This window comes from Capsicum annuum, chromosome 7 (assembly GCF_002878395.1).
Source record: "Capsicum annuum cultivar UCD-10X-F1 chromosome 7, UCD10Xv1.1, whole genome shotgun sequence".
NCBI lineage: Eukaryota > Viridiplantae > Streptophyta > Magnoliopsida > Solanales > Solanaceae > Capsicum > Capsicum annuum.
This window is the reverse complement of record NC_061117.1, coordinates 123,883,336-123,897,573: the sequence shown is the minus strand read 5'-3', so window position 1 is coordinate 123,897,573 and position 14,238 is coordinate 123,883,336. Positions and strand designations below refer to the sequence as shown.

General features: G+C 36.5%; 1 protein-coding gene across 1 annotated transcript in view; it reads right to left on the bottom strand.

Moving 5' to 3' along the window:
- Positions 1–13,818, bottom strand: part of LOC124885771 (eisosome protein SEG2-like) — a 30,593-nt gene extending 16,775 nt beyond the window's left edge. Inside the window, exon 1 of the mRNA XM_047394023.1 lies at positions 13,681–13,818. Coding sequence (XP_047249979.1) covers positions 13,681–13,818 — 138 coding nt within the window. The remainder of the gene's footprint in view (positions 1–13,680) is intronic.
- Between the last annotated feature and the right edge of the window lie 420 nt (positions 13,819–14,238).

Here is a 14,238-nt window from a genome sequence, read left to right as displayed (position 1 = left end):
GACTATAGTTGTAGTTAGGTTGATTATTTGCCTCTTATAGAGTTTGCGTATAATAATAACTACCACTCTATTATTAGGATAGCTCCATTTGAGGCATTGTATAGTTGGAGGTGTAGGTCTCCCATCCGCTGGTTTTAAGTTGGTTAGGCTGAGATATTTGGCATTGATTTGGTTCACCAAGTGATCGATAAGATGAAGGTTATTCAAGATAGACTTAAAGCTACCCAAAGTCAAAAAAAGTCCTATGCTGATGTGAGGCATAGAGAATTAGAGTTTGAGGTTGGTGATTGGGTGTGCTTGAAGGTGTCTCCCATGAAGGGGGTGTGTAGTTTAGAGAGAAAGAAAAGCCCAGTCCACGGTATGTCAGCCCATACTTGGTGTTGAAGAGGGTTGGTAATGTTGCATATGAATTAGAGTTGCCCTCTTGGTTGAGCTCCATTCATCTAGTATTTCATATTTCAATGTTGATAAAGTTTGTGGGTGATCCTTCAATGGTTGTTTCTTTGGAGGAGGTGGATATTTCAAATTCCTTATCTTATGAGGAAGTCTCGATTAAAATCTTGGACCGCCAAGTCCATCGGTTGTGAATGAAGGATGTTACTTTGGAAAGGTTCTAGGGAGAAATTACAAAATTTAAGAGTCTACTTGGGAAGCCAAAGAGGACATGAATCCCACGTATCCACTCTTGTTTTCCACTCCGGAGAATCATGCTTAAGGTAAGTGTTATTCTTAACATCTTTATTTTTTGACTTTGTTATAGGAAAGAGTGATTTCCTTGTCATCTTTGTTTTTTGTCTTTTTTAAAGGTAAGAGTGGAGGTATATGGAGTTAAATTATGCTAGCAATTGCCTTGACCCATCATTCAAGGACAAATGATCCAAGTGGGAGAGAATTGAAACACCCCAGATTTTGGTCCTTGAAAATTTCTTGAGCTTTGAGCTCACTCGCCTAGTTACGACTGGAGCCTATGAGTTGTAGGGTGTCCTAACGTGTCATTGGGATATGTCATAACCAAATTAGTAAGTTTGTGGCTTGATTCTGCTCTGAGGATGAGTGGCTCACTAAGATCCGTAGGGATATGTTACAAGTCGTTAGGTGTAATCATAGGGTGTCAAATGTATGTCCCAATTTGGGTTTTGTGTTGATTGCGATCGGAACCTACAAAGTGTAGGGTCCTATGATGATTCCTATGGCAGAGTCATAAGGTCAACAATGTTTGTTACCTTAGTGGTACTTCCTTGGTTACGACTCGTGGTGACGAGTCATAAGGAGTGGTTACATGTCAAGGGTTGACTGGTAGTCAAAGGCGACACTTTTTTAGATTTTTGTTAAGGGCATTCTATATATTTTCCCTCTTACCCAACTTGAAACGCACACCTTATAACCTCTTTAGGGTGTCATTAGCACTCAGAAACACATCAAAGTAACTTCTTATCACTATCAGATTTCTCAAGGTCAAAAATATTTAGGGTTTTCAAGGGGTTAATAAATTAAGGCTTTCAAGGGTGATTTCTCTTCGTACATCTTGCTATTTCAGGCATGTTACTCTTCCCTCATTATTAATTATTTGAAAGCATATGATTTAAAGTATTGGTCATTAGGTATTTATTATGGTTTCGAAACAAGGGTTGGAGGAATCTTGAATGCTTATTGTTGAGCAATGTTTTCCCATGGTTTAATTGTGATTATTCATGATTTAACTATGGTTTTGAGCATGTGGGTGCATGGGTATGGTGCACGAACTAGGGACTTGAGATTTTCCCTAAACTTGTGACTTTTGAAGTGGTTATAACCCCTAACTCATAGTGTGAAATTAGTTTTGAGTCATGAGAAAGGTGGGAAGTTGTAAAATTAAACTAGTCTTAAACTATTGCATGATACAAAGAGGTATTTAAAATACAATAATATGATTTAATGAACAAAGAGAGTCGGTGTCCTCCTTACCTTATATTAATGAACTAAAAGAGTTGTTTTCTCGACGTTAATGTGAATTGCTTTGTCATGTTGTTGTTACCTTGCGAGTGTAGTTGGTATGATGATACCAACAATGTATGCCTTAATGTGGAATGTGGTTAAATGAATAGGAATTTGTGATACTTGCTTTAATTAGGATTTAATATAGGTTGCTTAGGTAAGTTGTGAAAGTGGAGGTCCGGGTGACCCACACTGGAAATTGCATTTGCCGACGCAGGGGTCAAAGTGACCAGGGAGGTTTGAGTCTCCCTCATTATTATTTCATGATTAAGTAGGTTCGATTCCCTCATAAATCATTACATGATCTGGTGCTTAATTTACCTTAGTATATGTTGGGATGTTCGTTTCCCCTGTGTGCATATAAATGAGATTATTCTCCAGTTTGTATGGCTACACACACTGGGAACCGACTAGGGGTGATAGCTGGGGACCATATAGACTATGTGTACTATTATATGATGATTTAACTACACAATCTAGGTTAAAGTTTTACAGTGGAGGTAAAGGCTTGTTCCCTATCTCGACATGTAATATATATTTATGTATATTCATTTTATTATGTGTATTGTATTTTGAATGAGTTTGAAACTGTTGATCATGGCATTATGCTATCCTTATCCTTAAGTTATATGCTAGCGTTCACCCCGCCAACCGTCTTTAGATGTTGTATCCCCATGTGATGCAGGATTTAGCCATACTTTTACTTATCCTGCTCAGTGATGGTAGATTGATCGAGAGTCGACTTGAAGTGGTGAGCTTCCAATTGGAAGGCTCCACTTTAGGTTTTTGTTTACCTTTTGAGTTATCGACTGTTGGATAGTGTTTTTTTGGCTATAGTGGGGGGCATGTCCTGATAATTTATTGATATTTGGTTTGACAGAGGCTTTGTTGGACTACCATGGACTTAGTATGGTTTGCTCGTTGGTTGGTTTGGTCATACACCTATCACAATATCTTTAATTTTAATATTCTTTTATCTCGTTATATGTTTCGAATTCATCTGACATGGGTGTTGGTGGTCGATAGTTTGGAGGTTGGAGGTGGTCTCTGGTCCTTGTTAGACTTGTGATACCCATCAGGATCAGGACCAGGTTTGGCTCGTGTTAGAGATAGATCACTAACATTGAAAACATTATGAACATTATTCTCACTTGGCAAGTCAATCATGCAGGTATTATCATTAATCTGCCTGATCACTTTGAAAATCCCATCCCCCCTTGGAATTATCTTCTCTTTATAAAATTTTGGCAACCTTTCCTTGCATAAATGGACCCACACCCAATCATCCGTATTTGAAGATCACTTGCTTTCTCCCATGATTTTTCTGATTGGCCATCTTTGAATTGTACTTGTCAATGACCTCTTTGACTTTGGAATGAATGTTCATTATCTCTTGATCCCTTTTCTTGGAAACTAAACTTACAAAAACATGGCTAGATATAGTCATGGTTAATGAAAATAAAGGATTGAATCCATAACATGCTTCAAATGGGTACTTTCCAACAAAAGAGTGAAAAGAACAATTATATGCAAACTCAATCAAGGATAAATGGTCTTCCCAAGAAGTTGTGGTTCTTCTAATTATACATATAAGCATAATCATAAGAATTCGGTTAACTACTTTGGTTTGACCATCCATTTGGTGATGACAAGAAGATTTGTACCAAGTGTACCCTAAAGACTCTTCCAAAAATGGCTACAGAATTCGGAATCCCTATCAGTCACAATAGTTTGAGGGACTCCATGCAGTTTAAGCAAATTAATGACAAAAAAAAAGATACAACATGGGATGCATCATCACATTTATGGCATGGAATGTAATGAGTCATTTTGAAAAAATCTATCCACTTCCAAATATTTGTTATGATTTCATCTCTTAGTCCTACAAAGGCTTAATAGAAAATCCATAAAAATATCCATCCATGGACCATTAGTAGGAAAATGAGTATACTTACCATGAGACCAAGTCATGGGTTTGGCTTGCTTTCAATCTAAGCATTGTCCATAAATCTGCTCCACATCATACTTCATCTTGGGCTAGTAAAATTTCTTCATGAGAATGTCAAGTGACTTGGTACCCCAAATTTTCCTATCAAACACTAATGGACTCCTCTCAAGTCCTTGCACAATTTTATAATCTTTTATGACCCAATCAGAAAAAGACCACATCATTTGGATTCTAAGCTTTTGTACTTGAATCACCTCAGAAATGAGACATGTCTAAGAACATCAGAGTAAGAAAAGAATTAGGATAGGTTTACTTTCATATGGACAATGCCATAGCACGAGCTAGAGTATGAAAGAGGAATATTCTGACTCCATAGCATGAACTAGAACATGAAGAAAGAGAAACATTCCTAAATGTATTGTAGCCTCCTAATTAGAAGTATGACGCACTATACACCCATAAACAAGACTCTACCCGACACAATTTCGCAGATACCCTAGGACCATGAACTGTGCTCTGATACTAAGTTTTTCACGACCGAGCCGATGCCTTGGTCGTAACGAGCATTCCAAACTATGAAGGCCCGGCCACCCTTCTCTATCTGGTAGTCATGCCCAATATTTATATAATATAAGAAAGTTTGCAGAAAAACATAACAAGATAGAATCATGGTCAATCTCTTAACACTTGAACAATTTGAAAATAAATTCTTGGAATTTAAAACATATGACACCTATCTACGAAATCTCTAACACTACAAAATCCAACATATGTCTAAAACAAAACTGGGACAAGGCCCCCAATTAGACCATGAATAAAATAAATAACAATGTTTAAATAAGCCCGACCTTCCAAAATTGAGAAGGCTCACCAACTGCACACTTTTGTCTGAAACAAAACTACGGCTTAGAAGGACTCCTAGACTGAGCCTCAGACCCTGAAATATAGGGGGCCAATACAGATGTACTGGTACGCAGAGAAATCCAAAGTAATGTATTTGTACACAACATAAGTGAGAGCAATTAGTAAACAATTTATATATGATATATGAAAAACACATGGGCATATTAAAAAAAAAAACTTTGAATAGTTTTTCTGAAATCCATGACTCATGGTCTTACTTCTGAGCTAGGTGGTATACCCTACAACTCTACAATCCCATAGGCTATATAGAATCTTTCCTTAAATCGACAGCCAAGCCCCTAACCCGAGTTTGCCGCAAGGGTTGGAGTTTCTATCTTCAATACGTCATAGGGCACTAAGTCATCGTATGGTCCCTCTTGAGGACATAAAAATCCTATATCGGCAAAACACAATTTTAGGCTAGGATTTATCTGAACTCAAGCCTTCTTCGGGCAAGAACCTAACTCTCTTTAAGCCCATTTTTAACTCTTTAAGACGTGTATTCTCTGAAAAAATTGAAAATCTTACTCTGTTATAGCATTCATCTAATTTGGTATCATCATACCAATTCTTGCAAGTCGTATCTATAGGCCATACATTGTCATATTGCAGCTCTCCTTATTCAAAATAGTGGCCAGACCACCAAAACATTCCACAGTACAAATGGGTACTTATTTCAAAACATATGTCAATCTATGCAAGATTCTCTCATCTTAACATTTCAACAAACATATAGTGCTCAAGTATTTTATAGCGAACAATGCAACTCTTTAAATCATCACTTTGTTTATGCAATTAAGAAAATGCCCTCTTTTTATGTCATCACCAAAACCAAGTCAATAAAAAATATTAAATACATTTATATCATGCGTTTCAATATGAAATCGAGTAGTTTATAAACAATAGTATAACCCTTGGTTCATGCTTTAGGGCGTCAAATTTAGTAACCCATAACTTGTAAATCAAGAATATAACACAATAAGAGAGGGAAATTCTTTGTTCATGCTCTCAATTCATATTTCAAAACTGATGATACATATATACAAGTACACGAGTAAAAATTCAAGATTTAGGGAAGGTCTCAAAACCAAAACATTCACAATGTATACTTCTTGATGTAATTCAAAACATTTCATAAACATATGATTTCTCAACATTCAAAACATTAATATAAACAATTTAAATCATGCCCATGTAGTTTAGGAAAACCACACGTACCTTAGATTACTTAGTTCAAAGAGTAGACTCGAATTTTGATTCGTTCCTTGGAAATCTTGGACTTAAGGAGTGGTTTTCTTGATTTCTTGATCTTGGAGAAAACCCTAGTTTGATCTTGTATTTAAGAGTGAAGAGAGAATTTTTATGTTGAAAATTGATCGCAAAATGGATTATAACGCTTAGGATACAATTTGTATTCGTGGGTTAGGTTTTTAGGTGAGGAAAAGACTGAATACCCCTAAAGAAACCAAAGAAATTGCAGATTTTCATCAGTTGACCACCATGGTTTATAACCCGTCACTCAGGTGATAGGTCGTCACCTAGGTTATCACTTTTGGGATAGATTTTACCACTTACTTCCCTACTCTTATGACTAGGGTTGATAGGCCTTCATCGTCAGCTTCGTCGTCACATTTTGGCAGACAGATACTTCAAAGTAAAATGAGCATAGCTTTCTACTCCGATATCAAATTAAGGTGAAACTAATTCTGTTGAAAAGAAGACCCAAAGATCTATTATTTGATATATAGTAGGCCCCCTAATTCAAAATATAAAAAAAGTTATGATCGATGGAAGTTGACCAAAGTTTAGACGTTCATCAAAACTTAATCGATAGAGAAGTTTTCAACTCGTCTTTTTGTTTGGGGATTTTTGTCTCAATTCATATTCAAAGGTATTCAAACACTATAGGATTGATCATCACACATATATTAATAAAGAATCATTGGGTTAGGGTCTATACGCATAAAAAAGATGGTTCAAACTTTAGCCCGAAAGTGCGAGGTGTTACACTTTCCTTGTCACTACTCTTTTTGAGTAAGTAGCAATAATATTGGAGAGATCCTAGTATTTGCAATTGCTAAGATAACTATTAAAGTGAAGATAATACAATGCATGCATGGGTATCGGTTCAAAAGAATAATAGCACTTCCACTACTTCGTTAATCCACCAGGGTTTCCATAACCCTAACTAAGGGTTTTTAGCTGCTCATTTTTATAAATTAATCAACATCATTCATGATTGAAAGCATAAGATGAAATCACAATAATCATAAGTAAAAACCTAATGCCGTAATAGATTTAATCAACCAAAATCAATACAAGAGAATTCTAAGACCAAAATTGAATCTCGGAATCATAATATATTTACAAGTATTAAGAGCTTGTAACTTCTACTAAAAAACAAATGGGGGGTATTTATAATACATGAGGAAACCCTACAACTAAAGTCCAAACAAAAAGGGACAAAAAAGGGTGGGTGGTCACATGTGGTCTCCACATGCGACCTGGCCTTAGGCGTATGTGGTACATGCAACCTGAGGCTGGGCGTATATGGTAACCACCTATGCCCAGACCAAAAAAATCCTACAGCTTAGCTCATAGGATTTTTGACTTATGACACATGCTATACCTATATGTGGTCCACATGTGCTACATGCGGTCTGCATGTTGACTTAGCAAGTGTCGGAAGTTATTGTTCCACTGATTTCAATCTCTGGATGTTCAATTCATTAATTCCAGCACTTACCTTAGTCTTATATAGACCACATGCTACATGTGGTCCACTTATAGACATAGTTAAGTACCAGGCCTTTCAACACTTGCAACCAAGCTTCAAATCTTAGACTTCAATCATATGCTTTGGTCATGTACAATTCAAAAAGTCTCAAAAACATCAAAAATTGATCAATTAAGTATCCAAAAATACCATTTTCACCTTTTTCATGAACATAGAATTCAAAACCTAATTTCTTGCAAAACATACCCAAAATGCATCATATCTATCAAAACAACCTAAGAAACTTGCATATTTTCATAGTTTTAAGCGTTAAAAGTGTTACATTTCTATATCACATCATCTACCTCAACTTAGAATATTTCCATATCCTCAGGCAATAACATAACATAACAAAACAAAACAAAACAAAATAAGACTTGACACTTAACTAGGAGATTTTAAGCTATTCAAGGCTGTTAATCAACACTTTAAGACCAAATCACAACACCCCATCCTATCTCACTTTTCAAAACCAACTGTGTATAAACATGAAGTGCAACAATGTGACACAATGGTAACAAGGTATGGCATTACATTATCAACAGACAACCATGCATATGTACAATACACTACCTCAAACATGTAGACAACTAGCAATATGACACATGTGCCCTCACTAAAAAGATGTCCCAAACACTTATATGAAATAATGCTTGTCAATGCAGGGATAGTAAAGAGACACTCACAATCATAAGGTAAGTTTCAATCAATATTCATAAAATACCATAAAATTCCCCTTATTTTTTTTACCTTAGTGTTTAGACAATCAAGTTAGGATCACTATAGGACTTTTCTTGGCTTGTAATGTAGGCTTGGGGGCTGGTATGGTACCTTATGGTCTCACTTATTAGCCAATTTTCTTTTTATTCCACCCTTATTTCTCCCTTTTTATTCTTTATTGCACATTCAAGATGGGTGTGGTATTTTATTCTTTCTTTTTCACCTTTTCACAATATTTCTTTGCTTTTTTTTTTCCTTTTTAGCTTTTTCTGTGAAATCCTTCCCTACTCTTTTTTCTTTTATTTTTCCCTTCTTCATACCCACTTTACATCACGCACCCCTATGATAGCCACCCTCAACTTAGGCGATTTGCTTGAGTTGAGGTGCACAATGTCCAAGGAGGAACAGGGACAAAATAGGTTCATTATAACACAAATTGAAAGGTGAAAGGTTAAAACAAAGAAACAAGCTACAAGGCTCAAGCTTAGGGATCGAGGGGTATAATTCTGTAATGCCCCAAGAGTACACCCTGGGTGTCACACAATGCTTACAATCTTAAGGGACCACAAGCTAATCCAATAGTTGGTACCTGCTGTGAGCATTGAATAATAATATAATATACACGAAAGAACAACAGACAAGCCATAAGGTTTTAACAACTTAAACAAATACTGAATTATAAATATGAAGAAAACAACTAACTAAATCTGATAAAATACTGACAAATTGAGTAACTAACTAACATGTCCAAAAGCCTCTATACTGACTGAATATGAGTTGTTGGGATAGGACCCAACTAACTCCGACTAACTACTAAAATCTAGAAACATAATGCAAAATAGTCTGTCCCCAAAATATGAGGACTTACTACTGCTACTAATGTGGATCAGAGAAGCCTATGCATGATCCGAGAACTGGACGTCTGAACCTATGATATAATACATCATAGCACAAAAAAGGTATGCGATCAGTACTTTGAACGTACTAGTACGCTAAATGAGGTAGGATAATATGCATGGTTTCATGAACATGGATAAGTAACCATCTGAGTATGTAGGCATAACATAAGGTACTGAATAGAATGTATAAAATTTGTAGATACTAAGAATATATGGAGTCTATAATTATTGAGAATGCATGAATACTGCAAATACTAAAGATACATAAAATTTGAGATACAGGGGATGCATGACCAAGCATATAACATGAACTAAATAAAATCTGTAAACTGAAATACTGAAATAACTAAATTTGTATGCTTTGGTCAAACAACATTGAGACTGAGTGTCTGAACTGATTATTGGACTAAAATTATAACTGAGACTGTGGGAGGTATCATCTAGCTGACATGCCACAATCTGAGCTAATCGGGGTCCAACCTATAACCCAATTGGAAGAGTGTTAGTACCATGCCACGGGTACTAATGCTAGCTCTGTGGATCCACTAAACTGGTATACTGTGTTGTCCCAAAGGACTAAGGGTGTCAAGCCTAAACTGACGGGTGACCCCTACGAGATAATCAAGCCTAAACTGACGAGTGACTTCTTATATCCTACACTAGCTATGTAGTTCCGGAGTACAGGGACTACTACTAATGACTCTGCCTATCTGACAGGGAAGCCATCATCCTTGCACCCACTCGGTGCTAAATCCTACTCCCAACTGACACTGTATTACTGACTATTCTGAGTTTAACTGACTGACCTAGTAATGCTCATAATATAATATGAAGTTACTCTAAAGATACTGAGACAAAATTAAGTAAACAGCTTTGGTTTTTGGGTATTCAAAACCCCCAAGACTCAAAAGCAATAGTAGTAACATGATACTTAAGCTTAGAAGACATAACATGCAAGCCTTTATCAAATATCCATTCTTATAGGCATTTTATCAAACACTTGGTATTCATAACTTAAGAAAATCATGGGAATAGTATTAAATTTGAAATAATAACATGATTTTAATATTAAAGACACCTGCTCGTGATTTAATTCTATAAATAATAACAATAAAACATGGGGAATTTGACCACAATACTAATTTCATTGAAACATGGTATAAAATCAATATTCCTGGAAGTTCATGGAGACTCATAATTTAAAATCATAATTTAATATCATAAATCTTGAAAAGATGATAGCTTTTTTAATTAAAGTAGATACTTGGACTCCATGGATGAAAGGAACGCATGGATGAACATTTAACATACCTGGGTTGACGAATTTGTGAGAATTGGTGGCGAGTTCTTGGGATTTAATCTTGAATTTGAGAGCTAGGGTTTATGTTCTTGGGAAAAAGGATCTTAACTTTTGAGAGGAATTGAATAAATGATGACTACTTAGGTTGTTTGGGGGTTAAATCTTGTGTTTTAGGCTAATTAGGGCGATGGAAAAAGACCCAAATGCCCCTAAAGGAATTTAAAAACTCGGAACTGAAAGTTAAAATCCTGATTTTTGGCCTTGGCGCAACTTGCCAAGATCACGGAGTCTCACTAGAAATTTACAAGTGCCATTTTAGCCTTTGGCGCAACGCGATGGAATCTCGGTGTCCCACTGGTTGAGACCTGGAAGTTCACTGCGATGCGGCCTTATCGCGTTAGCTCACTAGTTTCAGATAATTGCCATTTGGCATGCCTCTGCATTACGTAGGTGTACCAAATAGTACACTATTTTATAGAAATGGCCCTCGCTCTTAGCCCGGGTATCGGATTTGGGCAAACTTTATATCATTGGAAAGCTGACTAAATTTCTTACGAAATGGTTAGCTCTAAATTGAAAAATAATGAGTATTTCAAAAATTTTATATATATGAATACTCATGTACTGAGATTAAAATTATGCTAGGGAAATATGGGGTATTACAATATCTCCCCCTTGGGATCATTCATCCTCGAATGAGACTGGTTAAGCTGAGAAAAATGGTGGATGAAGCTTACACACTAGACATGCATATCTGATGCATGGAATATAAGGCTGAACTGATTCATGAATGCACGACTGACATGAGCATGATGTGCAACTAAAACTGATCATGATAAAGAGAAATCTTAAGAAGATTAATACCTTAAACTGAATTTGAGTTTGTGGAGAAAAGATTAGGGTACTTAGTCCGCATATCTTCTTTTGCTTCCTAAGTGGCTCTCTCCACAGACTGATTTTGCCAAAGAACTTTGACAACTGGAGCTTCTTTGTTCCTTAGTCTACGAATCTGATGATCGAGGATTTGGACTGGAACCTCTTCAAAAGAGAGATCATTCTGAAGGTCCACGCCCTCTAAGGTAACTATGACTGTTAGTTCACCAATGCATTTCTTTAGAAATGATAATGTGGAATACTAGGTGCACTGAAGCTAGATATGAAGGCAACTTGAGCTTATAAGCTACCTTTTCGAAATGACTTAGAATTCTATAAAGACTAACATATCGGGGACTGAGCTTTCCCTTCTTGTCAAACCTCTTTACCCCCTTTACGAGAGAGATTTTTAAGAACATAAAATCACTGATCTCAAACTTGAGATCCTTTCTTTGCACATCTATATAGGATTTCTATCAGTTCTAGGCTTCCCTAAGCCTTTCTCTGATCAACTGAACCTTCTCTAAGGCATCAAACACTAAATCCAGCCCTACTACTATGGCCTTACCTACCTCAAACCAACCAATTAGAGATCTACATCTCCTACCATAAAGATCTTCAAACAGAGCCATCTGAATACTGGAATGATAACTGTTATTATATGCAAATTCGATCAAGGGAAAGTGATCATCCCAACTACTTTTAAAATCCACAATACATGCTCTTAATATATCTTCTAGAGTCTGAATGGTCCATTCTGCTTGACCATCTGTCTGAGGGTGGAAGGTTGTACTGAGGTGAACTTGGGTACCAAGACCCTTTTGGAATGCTTTCCAGAAGTGAGAGGTAAACTTGGTACCTCTATCGGAGATAATGGATATTGGAACTCCATGTAACCTGACCAACTCTCTGATATAGAGTTTGGCATTGTCCTCAGCTGATTAAGATGTATGAAGTGGCAAGAAATAAGTGGATTATGTCACCCTATCTATGATAACCCATATAGAATCATGCTAATGCCGAGTACGAGGCAAACCCATCACAAAGTCTATGTTTACTTCTTCACATTCCCATGTGGGAATACTGAACTCATGCATGGGCCCATTAGGCTTCTGGTGCTCAATCTTAACCTGCTGATATGTAGAGCACTTAGCTACAAACTCTATAATATCACTCTTCATCCTACTCCACCAATAGATCTCCCACAAATCACGGTATATCTTAGTAGCCCCTGGATGGATAGAGTAGCACGCACCATGTACTTCTACAAGAATTTGTTGCCTCAAGTCATCTACACCAGGATATATAGCCGACCCTGACAATGCAACACACTATCTCCCCTTGGAGAAAACTTCTATCTTATGATCTTTGACTGACTCTTTCAGTTTCACTAGATTAGGATCGCTATCCTTCTTTTCCTTTACCTCTGAAACTAGGGAGGATTGCCATTATGCACCCACACACTACCCTCTGTTGAATCGACTAAGAGGACACCTAGTCGGGCAAGCTGATGAACTTCCTGAACTAACTTCTTCTTACCATTCTCAACATGACCAACACTACCCATCGAAAAAATAATAAGTATTTTAAAAAATTTATATATGAATACTCATGTACTGAGATTTAAATTATGTTCGGGAAATATGGGGTATTACAAATTCACACATGGGAGGTCATTTACGCTAAAAGTGGACTATAATAAAAAGAGCCTACGATCCTTTCCTAATCGACTATCCTTCAACCTAGACAAGAATAACCAGGAAAATTCTGAATTCAATGCACAAAGGGAACTAAGTAGCATTTCACACACACATAGCTCAGATTCAATATTACAAACTATTACTTATCCAGTTTATGCTATTGTTAACAAGTGATTATCATGTCCCTAATCCTAATGCCATACCAAGATCCACAATGTTCACAAATATGTATATTCACATCATTATAAAACATATTTTTTGAGGTCTATCATTTTTGTCAAAAACCAATAAAAACGTGACAACTACCCTAAACACTTAAAAATCTCCTATTTACACAAAATTCCAACACAATACAAAATAAAAACTCACAATGGCTATTGTATACCCCATCCCAACTAAAAATTATGCACTGTCCCCAATCCTAAAATAATATCAAACAAAGGGAAGAGAGAACATACCTGGGATGCACTAGGCATCTATGTACCTTGGATTGCCTCCCAAGAAACACCTGATATATTATTGTGTAACGACTTAGTTCCCTAGGCTACTAAGACTTTACCAAGGTATTTCTCAACACAGATGTTTACTTTCTTTAGGTTTCCCATGTAGTGCTTCATTCGCTGCTCGTTTACCTTGAACGGGATGTCACCATCAGGCTTTATTTCTATATCACCATATGGGAATACCTTAACCACTGTGAATGGTCCAGTCCACCTAGATTTCATCTTGCCCACAATGCATCATCCAATTTTCTAGACTTTTCAGTCCTATTGGCATTCACAGGTTTTGCCAAGATGGACTTTATATCTCTATTGGAGACTCCACTTGCCTAATTGTCTGAGGATAGTAAGGTGTTTCCACATCATGAATTAAACCTAATAAATCAAGTAGGGCTTTGAATAAACAATTATAAGAGTGATACCCACCATCACTGATAATTGTATATGGAGTTCCAAATTAAGAAAAGATATTTTTCTTCAAAAAGGCGGTGATACTTTTACCTTATTATCTAGAAGCGCAAATGCCTCTACCCATTTTGACACATAGTCAACCGCTACCAGAGTGTATCTTATGCCATAGGAGCTCATGAATGGTTTGATGAAATCAATCCCCTACGTATCAAATAACTACAACTCCAGAATAGG